We start from the raw sequence: 18,121 nt of genomic DNA, 5'->3' as shown, positions 1-18,121 counted from the left end.
ATTAGCATTGTGAAACCAGATAAAGCCACTAACGCCCTCAGTCCTGATCCCTACACTAATGCAGGCTCACAGACATGCTATCGCTTTCAATCACAGATACACACACTCTGCATGGCTTGTAACATCATCCTTATGCATCATTTCTTTTGAATACTGCAGAAGAAATTGAATTGGATGAATTTTATAATTTCCCCACATGTATATAGATGTATAATCTATGTAAATGTATATACTGAATAACAAAAATGAAGCCTGATTTTATGACCAATAAGATTTATTGAAAATTTAGCATTTTATAATATAGAAATAAAAATTTTATAGTAAAACAGAGGCATGAATCTGAGACCATTTTAGTGATGTAGTTTGTCAAGTTAATTGCATTATTTTACATTAAAACTAACTACTGAATGAAAATATTTCAGGCCTGCAGATTAACGGGTTATATTTATATTACAGTGATGCATTTGGATGTTTGACGTTTACATTTTTTGTAATTACCATTATTTTCATTAGTCAGAATGTAAAACAGCGTTATTATTTAACTCAACATAAAGGCATATACAATGAATACCATGATGTAAATAACTACATAATTTATTTAGTTCTTTGATTTTGGGGTGAAATATAACCTGGACATGTTCTTGTCAGTTTTCATGAGAGTCAGACAAAAGTATCTCACTATGAATAGCAATACACACATTTTGATGGACGAAAGCATGTGTGTGTTTTATCACTCTCTATTAAAAGTTATGTTAGTGGAAACAGCTGATTTGGAGAAGAAATGGCTTAATCAGTCTATTGCTTTGATCTTGATCTTGTGTGTTTTTTCCTTTTCTTTCTTTGCATTTTCTCTGATTCATTGCTTTTCGATCTTTACATTTTGTGTCTCAATCTCCAGGGTTTCAATCAGAGAATCTGACCCTTTGCCCTCTCGCCATTCCATTACCAAGCCAACACACGCTGCTTTAATGCCCAATATTAATATTTGACAAGGGATGCACAGTGACCTTAGAGGGTCAAAGGTCACTTTTCAAGTATGCACACACAGAGGGAGGGAAAAGCAATAACATTTAAAAAGAGGGAAATTATCACCCCGGTCCCAAAAAAGACACAGACAAGAAAATAAATTATCTCAGTTGGCTCTATAGTGCAAGTGATCTGATTTCATATTAGACTCACATAGTAAGGCAGAGGATACCGGGGCTGTTTCAAATCAATAAGGCTAAACAAATCGCATCCCAACACACACAGTATGCCTCTCCCAGGGCCAATTACCAGTTAGGTGGAGGGCAGAGTATCTTGGATGGCAAACAGAGCCAAATAACCCAAAACAGATAACAGAGGTATGCTGATGCTGACAAACCAATAAGAATGACTTGTTCCTTGTGTCAAAGTACCGCTGGCATCAGGTTTAATAACCTGTGACGCTCCTTCTGTCAGCACAACGAGAGAAGGACATGTTCCTAGACAAAGGTGCATGTTAGTCACTTATCAATAGGTTATCCAATAACATTCAATATAACACCTTAATGTTGTTCCAAAACCATATACTATTTTCTTTTTCTGAGGAAAACATATATATTAGGCAGAACGAAAGCATCACTATTGGCTTTCATTGCATGGGGGGAAAAAGATGCAATGAAAGCCAATTGTGACTGAGGGTGAAATAAAGTTTGAAATTATATGAAGGTAACTAAATGGAAATATACTGTGTGAACTATCCTTTTAGTTAATGGGTAATGATTGGATAACAGGAATGTTGTTCCTGGAAGAACAAAGAATTCATATCCAGGGATATGTATTGATACATTTACCAAGCAATGCATCATTGCGGATTTTGTCATATAAAAGACTGAAGCTGAGTATTGTGATTTAGGTTTAGAAAAGAGAAGGAATGAAGGGGTTGACAGGGTGAAGGAAGAAAGGAAGGAAGACAGAGAGGTTGGGGAGAGAGAGAGAGAGAGAGAGAGAAGGGGAAGAAGAGAAAGAGTGAAAAAGGATGATTGGGGCTCTGACGAGGGAGAGAGAAAGAGAGAGGGGGGTTTAAAACGTCAGCGTATGTAGGAGCCCTGCTGCCAGTCTGCATGTACTGATATGCGCGACGCTCGAGGAGTTTGCGCTCCGGTCAGGCTCGCGCACTGGGATCCTAACCGTCACCAGCACATAAAAGCGCGGATAACGGAGATGATTCCCTTCACACAGCAACACGAAACGGAGCAAAGTGTACGCAGATTGCAGCGATGAAGTGCCCTGTCAGTTTCCACACACCTTTGGATGTGACGAGCTCCAAGTAGCGGGAGTTTATCGTGACAGACAGCAGGTGGGATTCCACTCAGAGGAGAGCTCGCGCTTGACTTTTTGTTGGACATGGGACCGGGTCTCGGCTGTTTTGGATACGGTACCGGAGGAACCGCGTCTTCTTGAACGAAGAGCTGTCGACAGCAGGACAACGACGAGATGCGCTCCGACCACAGCTTCATCCTGCTGCTCCTCAACGGGACAGCGTGCTTGGTGAGCGGCTACGGGGGTGATTTGAGGTCTAAAGGGTTATATTAAGTTTCAGTATTGTGTTTATTGAACCGAACGGGGTCTCTGTCAATGGTTGAGTGGTGCGCTTCACGTGGCCGTCACCTGTGCGTCAAGGGGTGGTCGTTATCGTCTTCCCGCCGTGCGCTCGAGGGCGGGAGTTGAGGGCGCGAGCTCTGGATGGACTCGCTCGAGCGCGTATTGACTCTTTCTTGAACGTCATGGTTCGCTTCGCGCGCAAGGGGTCCCATGCCTATTCTGCGTAGTTTGTGTGAGTTTGTGTTGGAGGAAAAGGATGGGGAAAAGAAAGATACGGTGAGAAAATTCAGGGGCGTCATGATCCTAATTTTTCGAGGGAGCGTCAGTGACCGAACATGACATGACCAAAAATGTATATATTTATAAAAAATAAAGAAAGAAAAGAAGAAAAGAATAAAGAGAGAGATGAAAAGAAAACACAACGTAACAATGCTAAAAACTTTTTTTGTAGAAAATATTTAAGCAATATCACACGATCAAGTGTGCTGAATCATTTATTTACACAGCTCAGTTGTGAGTGTGATAGTGCTTTTGTACAGTTTTAAAAGTAATTCAAATGAAGTAACTTGAGTTTCAGACCAAAATCATCTTCTTCTTCTTCTGTCAACGAAAATATTTCCAATAGAAGTTAAAGTCACCATGAAATCAAAATTGACAGTTCTTGTTTTTCTTATGGATTATTGCAGCATTTATTACAAATTATTTTTGAATCAAAATAACTTCCCCTCCAATTGCAGTGACATATCTTCTCTTCTCTGATTACGTGTTTACTGGCGCGAGGGCGGGACAACCTGTCACTCATATGAGATCACTGCAATAGCAAACAACAACAACAATCTAACAATCCAATCAATTCCCGATGGCCCTACATTTGTTCTTGTCTAGTAAGTGTTTAACTAGGATATACATCACAATAGGGAATATTCTATCACTAAGAAAAGCACAGCCTGAAGCCGGTCTAGAATATTCTACTCCAGGTTTTCCATTTTTCCATTTCACAAATAGTGAAATAAAATAGTAAATAGTAAATAAAAATTCACTTTGCACCACTCACATACTCTAGTCTGCAAGACCATGAACACACTCAAGCATTCTGCTACATACTGATATAAACTGAAAGTATAAATATAGTTGTATATAGTTGTTTTTCTCAGTGCGAAGAGACCAAGTTTCAAATTCCTGACCTAAAATTTGATCAGTCAAGTCATCTACATTTATATAGCGCTTTTTTTTTCTCTTTTTTTTACAGTACAGATTGATTCAAAGCAGCTTCCCAGTGATAACAGGAAAATTATCATTTGGACATTTGCAAAAATTTTGTTTCCATTGCAAAAAAGTGTTAAAATGGTTGCATGACAGTTAATAATGATTTATTATTATTATTATTTAGGTGAGGGCAAACAATTTGTGAAAGGTATGACTCAATTGAACTAAAATTGATTTCTGTAACAGCATATTTAGACATTTTTTTTCTGACATGACTTGTGAAACTAATAATAATAATTATTATTACTATTATTTAGCAGCTCTCAAAATCCACTTTGCGCAACAGTCTGAGGGCGGCATGTGCCTCCTTTAAATAGGCATGGCACTTCTGAGAATAAGAGCTCTGAGAAAATCTCCACCGCTAACATTTTAATGAAAAATTCCTGTAGGGGTTGGAGTCAGTTGTTGTCTTGACACACTGTACAGAGTCTTACGCTGCTCTTGGTGTCCCTATGGCTGATATCAATGAGCAAAATATCCATAATTTAACTTTAGAGCAAAGGTTGTGTACGGTGCCTGTTTTTTATGCACCTGCTGTGAGGGTGTTATAGCTTAACACCCGCAGTCTAAATTTAATCCCCCTCTGGCAGTCTCTGTGTTACAATTATCTGCTGTGTAGCTGGAATAATTCATGACTTCTTCTTTGACACGTTTTAATCCTCTTGTATTCTGCAGGGATACAAAATTATGTCATTAAAGTGGAAAAACAGAAGCATATCAGAATTAGGAATCTAAACAGCAAACAAGCATTGCTTTATTTGTAGAGTTTAATTATGCCACATACAGGGTCTTTTTTAGGATGTTGCATTAGTACAAATCCAGCTTCCTGCTGTAAAGCCTCCCATTTGGCTACTTACATTTGTCTATTCGGAAGGGGGCGGACAACTAATAACCATGACAAATCTTCCTTAGAATAATTACAAAACACCTACGTGTAATTAACTGAGCGGGGATGCCAGTGAGAGGAAATTTAATAAGGTCACATTCCCTTAAATATGTAACCCAAGTTTGGATTTGATGGGGGGAAGTCCTGAGAGAAATACGTAGCATACATACCAGGGCATCACCAATCTTCTGGGCTTGACAGTTTTAATAAAGAAAAAACACAGTCTTATAGAAATGGTTCATATTTTACTTCATGATTTGAAACATATATATATATATATATATTGTCAAGAAAAGAAACAGACTGAAAAGAGCAGACTCATAAAATTACAGGTGAAGGTTATAAGGAATTTAATTAAAATGCCATACTTGGTTTTCTTCGTGTGGCCTGCAGAATGCTGTCAGTGAATACCTTCAGATAAATAACCATACTTTACATCAGGAAGACACTAATAATGTAATTATCCAATTTAGCTTACGGCGTTAGGTCATTTATCTGCCACATTACTTAAAACCTGAGGGGAGTCAGACGCAAGAAAATGGCTTGTGTGTTCGCACACCTAAATTGGGCATCATGGGTAATTCATTTACCATGTGACAGTGATAAATTATAGAGCAATCTGTGAATTATCCCTTATTAAACACTATTATGCCATTATTATTAATAGACATGTAGAGCACATTAATAATCAACCCTAATTTTCAGCGGATTTATTGAAACTAAAGGGCCTGCTTTAATAAAGCCTTTAAGCGTTCACCTAGTTAAACTCAGGAGCTTTTATTAAATCTGTGCCCTTTGCCATGAGCTGACTGAATTTAGCAACTAAGAAAATCAACTGATGCTTATAAGGTTAGAAACATCTAAAACCTGGCCACATACACATTACAAGTTATGGGAGCGAATCCACAAAATTATCATTTTGTCTGAATACAGAAACCAATCTCGAAATCCTGACAGCTGACATATACTGTTGAAAACCATAGCAGTGTTTTTGCTATTTTGACCTGTTTGATGTTTTCTATATTTTAATTACAGTAGTTGTTCAGTTTGATTCTGTACACAGTACATAGACTGAAAGTCGTTATGAAATACCTATACCTAATGCATCTTATTGATCTGTTTGTGAATGATTCATCTATCCATGTTTCTTTTTTTTTTTTTAAACTTAATCTTGCAGTGAAAAGGCAGACTTCTCAATGGCAACATCTCCAGACTTCTCCAATCATTTAGTCTGCTTAATCCCTGCCTTTTTCTTACAAATGACTGCAAGCTTGCATTCAGATCTGCCTCTGTACAATCAACAACCGTTGGATAGAATTAAAGGGTGAAATCTTAATCTTAACCCTCTTCGAGGGTGTTCTTCGAGTGTTGGTCAAAAATGACAGATTTTTTATTTCTATTTTTAATGAAATGAATGTACTATATTTTAGTTTATTTAATATTTTGTAATAATTTTATGGTAATAAATTATATTTACGCTGTAGTTATAATCCATTTATTCACTTTTTGAGCATAGACCGGAAAATTAAATTTCCTGTCATAAATTTTGAATGCTTTTAGAGCACAGACTTAAATTTGATCTCTTTTCAGAGGTAACACATGTTATCTCTTTGTTAATTTTTGCTAAAGTGAAAAAAGTTTTAAATAATAGTTTTAAATACTATTTTCAATTTTTAGATGAAATATATATTTTAAAAGCATGTTTTACTCTAAAATTGCAAGAAAATCAAAGCCATAAATCTAAACAAGTTGTATTCCAAATTTCAGCTTGATATCTCAAAAAATTAGCTTTCAGTAAGATTTTGTTTGGCTGCATTACCAAAACTTTTCACAAGATGAAATTTGTCTCTCATTAATTTTAAACGCAGTCATTTTTGACCACGAGGAGTACAAGTGTGACCTTCTCGAATCATGTCCTTGATTTGTGTGCGTGTTCACATAGCAAGTGCCAAAACTTTACCAATTTTCGTACCATACCAATTAAGTAAAATATTTGAAAAAAAAAACAAAGCGTAAAATTTTTCAGTCAAAAATGACTGAAGAGCACCAGAAGGTTAATAATGAAATCTGAGAGATGTCTGTCCATCCATAGACTGCCTTTGCAACAACCACTTTGATGCTTCAAAAAGTTAATAAAGAGATCATAAAACTAATCCATTTGAATCGAGCGGTTTAGTCCAAAAAATATTTAATTTAGGCTTTTACTCGCATGTAAACATTGATCAGCGAACATAAGCAGAAGCTCAACCTAACCTGAATGATGCACAAGAACCTCTTCCGGAAGCTCAAATGTGCTCCACAACCAATGAGGTTCATTCTCGTGTGTTACGCAGCTCATTTGAGCTTCCAGAAGAGGTTTGTTCTTGTGCGTCATACAGGTTCGTTTGAGCTTCTGCTTATGTTTGCTGATCAATGTTTACATGTGAGTAAAAGCTTAAATTAAATCTGTTGGTCATAAAAAGAGATCAAGTCTCTTCAGAAAATTTGGACTAAACCATTCATATGGATTTTTTTTACGATCTCTTTATGAACTTTTTGAAGCTTCAAAGTGGTCGCTGCAAAGGCAGTCAGTGGACGGACAGACATCTCTCAGATTTATCAAATATGAACAAAAGTATTATGAGTTTGTAATAACATGAGGGTGAGTAATTAAGGACAGAATTTTAATTTTGAGGTGAACTAAGCCTTTAAGTCTCCACCCTACTTTTTTTTTTTTTCTTTTTCCATAATCCATATCACTCGGGTATACTTCACAATGTGGAAAGAAGATCTGCTGCTTCTTGACTTGACAACGAACCGAAATAAGCACTCAGATAGGAAGTGACAACAATATTTTGCTGCAGTGTGAACATACACTGAACAGATCTATACTGCACACATCTCACTAAACACACCAAAATATAAAAACAACAAAAACATTTTAAATAACAATACACAACAGTATAAAATAAAAAAATGTCCATACTTGCACATTAAGGTAGCCAACTCCTTTCTCTTCTTTAAATATTCACATAATCAACAGTCATCCTTTTCACCCTCTTTCATTCTTTTCACTTTCACTGATTGTGATGATTTAAGTGATTTCTCCACAGAACAATGTCATGCAGTCAAGAGCTTATTGCAGGCAATTACCGCGTTAAACGCGTTTATGCTGATGATATTGGCCTAGCATCATTCTCATTATGAGCTCATTAAATTAATACAGTTACAAGATGTCATTTTTCAGTGCCGGCAGTCCACTTTCTACACAGTCATGAGGGAAAATAAACTAAACACTGACATTAAAATCAGACAACTCCAGTCCATCTGTCTGGGTGAGTGCAGTAAGCTTTGGTTTTTGGCATACACAGAAAAGATTAAAAGACTGTGTGTTAATGTGTATGCATGTGTGTGTGTGTACAAAACATCAAATCACACACTGTTTGTTTAATGCATGTGATCAATATGAGTGAAAGCTGTTTGTGTTTTCAGACCCATTCAGTTTACAGGGACATTTCTTATTGGACCGACATACTCCTAAAACTAAATTACTGAAAAAAGCCAAGTACACAACAGACCCAAAGAGAGAGTGTTTGAAGTCTGACAGTGTCCAATTTTGATGTTTCTTAAACAGCTCTTAAAAATCTGTTTGCATGCCATAAACCGTCAGATATTCTGTGACTCACCTGTTCAACGAGGCCTCTCTTGTCCCTCACGGTCTGCTGCCTTGTCTGGCCAGATTTACTGTACAAAAAAATTCTGAGACTGTCCCCTAGATCGACCCACAGTTCATCTTGAGACAGTAAGTTAGTCACTCAAAGACAAACAAGTCAGACAATGCATAGTACCAAAGGTACTGTGAGATACAGTTTCATTAAACACTGCTGTTTATCTGTGTGATGTGTGTTGAACACTGCTTTTTACGCATTAGCACAGACTGGCTGACCCCTGGTGAAGCCCTAGTAGGTTTCCAATCCACCTCCTTCCCAGAGATGGGCATCATTGGCATGGCTCTCCCTTTTCAAGATAAGCTACAGGACAACTAAATGGCACAGCTTCTATGTATAGATTATTAAGCCCTACTGTCAACATCCAATTATATCTCAGTTAAATGCCACTGTATAAATATTAAAACACTGCTTAATTGAAACTAACGCTATGGTAGTTATCATGCTTACATTATACTAAGCAAGAAAGGCAAGATGTGGACTTTGTAACGTTCTCTTGTCATTGTGATTAGGACCATTTTCTTAAGACCAGAAACACTCTGTGCAAACACAGACACAATGCATCGCAAGTGCATATTCTCTAGGGTTACTGTGGTAAAAAAAAAACCCAGAAAACTCAGTACTCAAGGGGGCGACAGAGTTACCTTTGTCATGTCATGTCATGTCTGTGATATTAAACCAGATGTGTTGTTCAGGCAAACAGCTATACTATGACAGTAGCTGACATGATATACCATACTGACTGTAGAATGACACCGTTTATGGTCAAATGTATGTCAGGACAGAAGGCAAAGTAAAAGGGCCATCAAACTAGACTTTGAGCATGTGAAATTTTCTTTGGACACTGCAATGATCGCGACGTGACGGTCATGAAGCATCTTTAAAAAAAAAAAAAAAAAAAAAGAAAAACTACATACATTCAACATAAACAAATAATAATACATCCAAAATGTAAAAATATAAAATCGACTCCACTTTCCTGCAACATTGCTAACCTGCATCTTTAAAGTTAGTGTTCTTTTAATTTACCAAAGAAGTGGTGCCTTGTTAATTTATTCCCTGTTGTTAAATGTTGATGTTAGTTCAAAATGTGTACATTTTAATGTTAACTTATATGCAGAAAATGAGAGTAGCAGTCTATGGAAGCCATGGAAAAAAAGAATAAAAAAGTTTGTGAGACTTTTATTTCTCACAAATCTGAGTTTATATCTCACATTTCTTAGAAGGAAAAACAGAATTGTGAGATATACTCATTATTCTGACTTTTTCCCCTCAGAGATATGAAATAAACTCACAATTGCGAGTTATAAAGTCTGAACTGGGAGATATAAACATGTAAATGCAAGAAAAAAGTCAGAATTGTGAAATAAAAATGTTATAGGCTGTGTTTAAAAGTGATCTATGTAAAATGTTATAGGTTTAAATATTATTATATGCTGTAACTACTATGTACGTATGTCCCCTATGAACTGCATATGTGAATATTATGTAGACTTACTGTTTACATCAAATTCATGCTGTAATAGTAGACTAATAATTGCAGGTTTTATCAGTCCAGTCTGTGACTTGCAACATAAACGTCTGCGTTTAGTTTCAAAGGGCGTTTTCAGCGATGGTATTCTATAAAAATGAAGACTATCTTCATTTGACATCCAGAGGCACAACAAAATATTTTTCTTTTATTCTGTGGATTTTGCACATTTTCCTCCACTTGCTACCACTATACACGCACAGCTGCAAGTGACGTAACTGTGACGTCTGCTCCAAATGGGTCTATACAATTTTAAATGTTAAAAATGTATGTGTATGTTCATACATTAACCAACATTGCTAATTTACATGAACCTGACAGAGTTTATAAATGTGTCTGTTTTTGCATTTACATACATTAAGGAAAATAACTAGTACTTTTGAGTCTTTTAACATTTTTGCTATTCAAAAACGCGTTCAAATTATGCTTAAGGTTTACCTCTAGTTTGGATTTTAATCAATCCATTTTCATCGAAAGCAAATGATCTGCTGGACCAATTATGATTTGGAAAGCAGGACATATTTGTTTATGTCTGAGGAGGTTCTGGACTTCAAATAGACTTGTAGAGAGGGGCAAAGATGAGTTTCTTCATGGATGCAGTGCTACATCCAGTTTATTTGAAGCATGGACATCTGTCACCATCTGTGAAAGTAGACAGATGGTTATTGTACTACCAGAGCATTGCAGTGACCTCATCAGGGTGTGACAAAGGCATCTGCTGACATCATTAGGGTGTGACACAGGCATCTGCTGGCGAAACCTTCAAGGCTGGATGAAAACAGAGTTATATTGCTTTTCTTATTCCTCCCCCATGGTGTCCACTTAATTTTTAATTCTTGAAATTTTAAAGTCTTTAATTACTAAGCGAGTTGTCAGTTCAAGGATTAGCTCTGAGCCTGGTAACAAATACTGTTTGAAAACATTAAGAATAGTATGTGTTTTAAAGAAAAGTGTATACTTATGGCTTAAATAAATAATGTCAATACGTAAAACACAAATAATTAATATTTTAATATACAGTGCTCAGTGTAAATGTGTACACCCCCTTTGAAAAGTAACATTTTAAACAATATCTCAATGAACACAAAAACAATTTCCAAAATGTTGACAAGACTAAGTTTACTATAACATCTATTTAACTTATAACATGAAAGTAAGGTTAATAATATAACTTGGATTACACATTTTTCAGTTTTACTCAAATTAGAGTGATGCAAAAATGAGTACACCCCACAACAAAAACTACTACATCTAGTACTTTGTATGGTGTCCATGATTTTTAATGACAGCACCAAGTCTTCTAGGCATGGAATGAACAAGTTGGCGACATTTTGCAACATCTATCTTTTTCCATTCTTCAAGAATGACCTCTTTTAGAGAGGATGGAGAGTGATGCTCAGAATTCCCCATAGGTGTTCGATTGGGTTCAGATCAGGAGACAGTGAATCACTTTCACCCTGTTCTTCTTCAGAAATCCAACAGTGGCCTTAGATGTGTGTTTAGGATCATTGTCATGTTGGAAAAGTGCATGACGACCAGGGGCACGGAGTGATGGTGCATTTTCTCTTTCAGTATAGAGCAGTACATCTGTGAATTCATGATGCCATCAATGAAATGCAGCTCCCGACACCAGCAGCACTCATGCAGCCCCACATAAGGACACTGCCACCACCATGTTTCGCTGTAGGCACCATGCATTTTTCTTTGTATTCCTCACCTTTGCGACGGCATACAGTTTTGAAGCCATCAGTTCCAAAAACATTTATCTTGGTCTCATCACTCCAGAGTATAGAGTCCCAGTAGTCTTCATCTTTGTCAGCATGGGCCCTCGCAAACTCTAGATGGGCTTTTTTGCGCCTGGGCTTTAGGAGAGGCTTCTTTCGTGGACGGCACCCATGCATGCCATTCCTCTGCAGTGTACGCCGTATTGTGTCACAGGAAATAGTCACCCAGTTTGGCTTTCTACTTCTTTAGATAACTGCAGTGAACTTGCATGCTGATTTTCTTCAACCGTTCTCATCAGAAGACGCTCCTGTCGAGGTGTTAACTTCCGTGGATGACCTGGACGTCTCTGTGAGATGGTTGCAGTTCCTTCTTTTTTAAATTTTTGTACCACTTTTGCTACAGTATTCTGACTGATAAGTAAAGCTTTGCTGATCTTCTTGTAGCCTTCACCTTTCTGGTGTAAAGAAATAATTTTCTTGTGACATTTCTCTTCCATGTGGTGCCATTGCTGACAGCATGAAATGGGAAGGGGTTTTAACACCCTTTTATAATCAACTGTCTGCTGGACACCTGTGTAATGAATAATTACACTAACCTGTAGTTAAATTAAACATTTGTAGTCTAAAGTTAAGCTTTGCTCCAGAGACTTTCAGTGGGGTGTACTCATTTTTGCATCACCCTAATTTGAGTAAAACTGAATTTTTAGTTCTCTAAGTTATATTATTAACCTTACTTTCATGTTATAAGTTAAACAGGTGTTATATAAAACATAGTCTTGTCAACATTTTGGAAATTGTTTTTGTGTTCATAAAAACAATTTCCTGTATAATAAAAAATTGAAATGTTGTTAAACTGATGTACTGGGGACATAGAGAGTTTAAATTCAGCCTTGATTTTTGCTATATCAGATGTGAAGAACATCCCGTTCAGGCCTAGAATGGAGCAAAAAGTGGTTAGTGATCTTCAGACATTCCTGAATGATGTAAAACATTGGTGTAACAGCACTGAAATTATCATGTTCATGATACTTTACCTTTGAAATGTTATCACTTCAAGAGTCATCCCTTAATACCAGACATTTCTTACTAGAGAATTTATCAAAGGAGTGCACAATTTCATTTCCCCACCCTTCTTTTTCTCCTGCTCTCTGCATCTCTCTCTCTCTCTCTCTCTCTGATTCTCAGTGCGTTCCATGAATGATCCTAACAAGTGCAAATGGGGTCAAATAGATGAGATCTAAACTGCCTGTTAGAGCCTGTCCTATAGTGTTATGGAGAATCCCATTACTTTGCGCATCAGCTGTGCTCTCGGCCGTGGAAGAAGGGAGAGAGAACAGATGTAGTTTAGGATGGTGTTTGTGTCGATGACATAAAATCAAACCTCTTCCGTTAGACTGTCTTGCACTGCTGCCACACATAGCCTTGTTGGATCTTACTGTGTCACCCAGCCCACCCAGCCTCACCCTACCTCACTCACAGATCCATCACTAAAATTCACAGGGCCCAGGACAACATGTTTATGGGTACAATGAACAGTGGTTCTGAACTGGCTTTGTTTCAGAAATCAGACTAAATAGGCCCAACAATGTGCACAGTTAACATATAGTTCATATTGTTGTAAATATAACCAATATGTCAACATAGTTTTGATTATGCATTTGGCTCTCGGCAAGAAAAAAAAAAATCATAAAACACAATATGGTCTGTTTTTACACATTGCAAGTGAATGCACACTTAATTTACATTATATTTTCTTTCTTGTTTAGTTTTGTTCGTGATTTTCTGAAGATGTCACACAACACGTTTGAGTTTAATTGGATGCACAGCCTTTGGCATCAAGAACAAAAGATATGGAAAGCGTTTTCCCTCCCTTTTAAAAGTTAATTATACACTACCTTTTAAAAGTTTGGGGTCGGTAAGAAGTCCCTTATGCTCACCAAGTCTGCATTTGCTTGATTAAAATACAGTAAAAACAGTAATATTATGAATTGTTCGTCAAATTTAAAATAACCGTTTTCTATTTTAAGAAAAAAAAAAAAAAATCTATTTTATTCTTGTGATGGCAAGGCTGACTTTTCAGCATCATGACTCCAGACTTCAGTGTCACATAATCCTTCAGAAATCATTATAATATGATGATTTTCTGCTCAAGAAATAGTTTTTTTTGTGCTGCTTAATATTTTTGTGGAACCTGTCACATTTTTTTTCAGGAATTTTTGATGAATAGAAAGTTTAAAAGAACAGTGTTCATTTAAATTCAAATCACTTTTGATCAATTTAAGGCATACCTGCTGAATGAAAGTATTAATTAAAAAAAAAAAATCTTGTTGATCCTGGAAAAACATTCCAATCAACCAATCAGATTTGAGGGAGTTAATGTCAAGATTAGGCTTACAACAAGGTTAAGGGTTTTCTTCACAATTCTTTTTCACCTATAATTTCCCTCTGATTTTAGAGATAAGTTATGGGTAAGGTTAGATTTATGGGTAGGGATAGGGTTATGAATATGTTTTTGGACAGGAATGTTGCTCTGGGATCAACAAAAGATTCACACACACACACACACACACACACACACACACACACACACACACACACACACACACACACACACAGGTTTGTTTTGCTATCTTTGTGAGGACATTCAATAGGTGTAATGGTTTTTATACTGTACAGACTGTACATTTTATCCCCCTACGCTACCCCTACCTCTAAACCTACCCATCACAGAAAACATTCTGCATTTTTAAATTTTTAATAAAACATTGTTTTTAAAGCTGTTTTAAATATGAGGAGTCATGAAATGTCCTCATATTTCATGTTTACGTCGTAATACCAGTGTAATACCCATGTCATTATACAAATTTGTGTCCTCATAAATCACAAAAACAAGTACTCTCTCTCTCTCTCTCTCCATACCCAGCCCACCTCTCTCTTCCTGGCCTGTATATACTTGCCTCACCTTGCACAGAACAGATTGTGCTGATTTGCACCCAAATGCACATTCTCTCTGTCAATATAACATAATGCAAAAAAAATTGACAGCCAATTCATGCGCCGCCATCTCACCATGAATACTGAATTAGCCCTGGATCCAGCGAGCATCACTGAACTGAACCCATCCAAATAATTTCAGATGGTCAATTCAAGTGAGATGGGCCATGTAAAGGGGCACGTAGACAGAGGTGAGGAGGAGCAAGGAAGAGACTGATGTTTTTGGCTGGGACTGAGGTCATAGGTGGGTGTAAGGGTCTGCTTATTGGGCTCTTGTGACCCCCTTGAAGCCGGCATAAATTATTCATTAAGAGTCAAACGGCTTGTTTCTTGTGAAATTACCTTTCTCTCCCCTTTGTGTTCTCTCCCTCCCTTGCGCCTCTTGTCTTGGTGTGGAATAATTAGTTCTAAGGGCAGAGCCGTTTGCAGATTTTAATCATGTAACAGAAGGAGAAATCTCCCAGTGTGAGCGGATGAGGTCTGTTGCAAAGAGTGAGAGAAATAAATGTGTCGGCGAACACTCAGGAATCTGAGTGGGATCTGGGGCCTTTAATTAAAAATTGATGTCATATTAGAGATGGAGATTTCAATCCAACAGCCTGAGGAAACACAGGAGCGCACGGCTCTTATTGAGAGACAGAGAGACGGAGAGTAAGAGCGCGAGAGAGAGCGAGAGAGGTAGTTTTCATTGCACCCTGTCTGCTTCCCATCCTCTCCCTCAATTATAGGGAGTGATTTAGAAAATGAAAATCTCATCTCATACATATTGTTTTCTGCATAATATTCAAACTTAATTTGACACTCAGGTTAACAGCACAGTGTCTTTCCACTGGGACATAATACAGTGTGTGTTTGTCGGTGTGCAGTACCTTGAGTACTCAGAGGAGGTTATCATCTGAATCATACCACCAAATTAAAGACACATTGTCAGACTTATTGACATGCACTTGTCAGGTACCTTGATTCATTTTCGACTTTCCTCTTTGGAGACTTGTAAAGATCACGAGTCTGGCAATATATTTCTTTCATGGATTCATATGCAGTGGCTGGTGTTATTTACTTCTTTCTGGCTGACAGTAGCGCTTAACTTTTTAAGCTCGGCCCATAGTGGAGGAAATGTACTGGAATAGGGACCTGTATTTTGTAAATACACAGTAAATAGTTACTGTTTTAAATTGTAATAATATTTCACAGTATTATTATTATTACTGTATTTTTGATGCAGCCTTGGAGAGCATAAGAGACTTTGTGATGCGATTGGGGTATATTTGGGCTAGTTTTGAGTAGCAATTGGGCAACAATTGTTGTGAAAACCTGGCAACGCTGCTGCAAAGGTACTTATAGTTAGTAGAATGTCTAAAGTGGACTGTCGAAATAAAGTGTAACTGGGACTTCTTTCAAAAACATTTTAAAAATCTTACTGACCCTAAAAATTTGAACAGTATGTTCATTTGTATTTGTATTTGTTTCTATGTTGTATTACTGATTTTTCATGTATTAACTGGCAATTATAAAGAATAAAATTAATTTTTATTTACATGTTAATTTTTCGGGACAACCACTAGGGGCTGGGCTTATATGACAGACAATATAAAATGACAATCACAATACATTTGACTTCCATAATGTGATGCATTTTTTTAAACAGACCCAGTGGAAAATAGTGTCTGGTGAACCTTGAACCTTTTTTTTTTTTCGGAGTGTCTATTTACATTAAGTGCAAATAGCGTCCCATGATGGCAAGTGCTATTTACACTAGCTCCACCCGCCAATGTCTGGTTGGGCCCCTCAAGTTTTAAAAAAGATGCATGGAATTCAACGTCTTCAGTGGCGAGTAAAGCTTACATACCTGGCTTTTAACGCGATCAACGCGGGTTCGAATCTACCTTTTTCCGAGCTCGTTCTTCTCCATTTTCCCATCACATATCACATCAGAAAGGCAATTATTTAATAAAAAAAAAAAAAAAAAAAAATGAAAATAATGTTCTAAAAGTTGAAATAAACTGCCTAACAAGTGTTTAATAATATTAAAAGTATTTATTGGGTAGGGTTAGGGAAGGTGTAGAGAGGCAGCATCCTTTTAATAATTTTAATAAATATAATCATTTACTCTCCTGTTAATGTACAAAAATACTGAGGTGCAAATATTAGCATCTAATTAAAATGTACTCATATATTGAAAAGAACTTTTACACTTTTACAATAGAGTATATTGCTATTTTTACTTAGTGTAAATAGCATCTAAATTCTATTTGCACTTAGTGTGAAATTATTGGTGAATATTATTCTTCCTCAGCATTGGTTAAATTAGTAGAAAAGAAAGGTTTCAGAGAGAGAGAAAGATATTGCATTTTGATTTAAAGATTGTGAAAACATACCTTTAGAATAACATTCTGTGATATACTGGACTGTAAGATCTCTACACTAAATTTTGATTCATGTTGCTGTTCAAGTCTAGTCTGGGTAAACCCAGCCTGATCTGCCGGCGATTTGATTTTGCTCGGCAACTCAGTCTGGAAACCCGTGCATTCATTTCTGCTGCGCTTTTAAACTTTTGCGGGAACCAATCACAGACTGGCTTATCCACCTTGCTCGCTATTGGCGGGTATAACACGATGACGATAGAGAAGCGACGGCAAGCAGCTTTCAAACTCTATCTGATCTACCCGTCTCTCGCACGACCGTCACTCCAAAATAACAATTCACAATCACATTGACGCCGATTGTGTTAAGCATTTGCCTTATCTGAGAGAAATGTAGCAGAGCGTTGATCCGACAGTCTCTTCATAGGAAGATTACAAACGGCGATTAATGACACACAATGATTCTCTGCTGTTATTTTGGTGGTTTGCTTGGCGATGTGAGTACAGGACTCTTTTACTTCAATGCCCCTTGATGGTAGACAATATTTTTATTATTTGCTCTATATGTTTCGTCTCCCTGCTTCTTGAATCTCGTGCCGCCTGAGCTGACTGGAATTCTTTTTGATTGTCATGACAATGACGTAGTTTAGGGCGGCTATATTCCGCGTTCATTTACACTGAACCAGAACAGTATCAGAGTCGCCTTTTAACCTCTCGACGATGCTGAATGATTTCTTTAGTTAGCAAACAAATCGAGTTGGTGTAAATACCGATCACTTTCATGTTTTTTTGCACAACCTGCAAAAATCGCTTGATGCCATTACTGGTTCTGCAAACCGCGGATCAATGCTACAAAACAAAACAAACTAACCCTGCGTCTCAATCAGCTCCCTAGTTCCCTAGGTCGTGAATCAGTATATCATGCAAGTGAATGTGGCTGATTCCCTGATCAGTGCTCTGACTACTGAACTAGGGAGCTGATTGAGACACACGGTAAACCTGTCTGGAGTTTTCGCGTCGCTCTGCAAAGTACGTCACCCGGATCGTTGATCTGATTGGTTGAAGGACTATCCAATTGCGTGACT

The 18,121-nt window shown here is 37.2% G+C and overlaps 1 protein-coding gene across 1 annotated transcript in view; it reads left to right on the top strand.

Moving 5' to 3' along the window:
* Window positions 1-1,689: 1,689 nt before the first annotated feature.
* Window positions 1,690-18,121, top strand: part of LOC125278637 (neurexophilin-1) — a 29,314-nt gene continuing 12,882 nt past the window's right edge. Inside the window, exon 1 of the mRNA XM_048207936.1 lies at window positions 1,690-2,511. Coding sequence (XP_048063893.1) covers window positions 2,458-2,511 — 54 coding nt within the window. The 5' untranslated portion in view covers window positions 1,690-2,457. The remainder of the gene's footprint in view (window positions 2,512-18,121) is intronic.

This window comes from Megalobrama amblycephala, linkage group LG1 (assembly GCF_018812025.1).
Source record: "Megalobrama amblycephala isolate DHTTF-2021 linkage group LG1, ASM1881202v1, whole genome shotgun sequence".
Lineage (NCBI taxonomy): Eukaryota > Metazoa > Chordata > Actinopteri > Cypriniformes > Xenocyprididae > Megalobrama > Megalobrama amblycephala.
The sequence above is the reverse complement of the archived record's forward strand: the minus strand, read 5'-3'. Positions and strand labels throughout refer to the sequence as shown.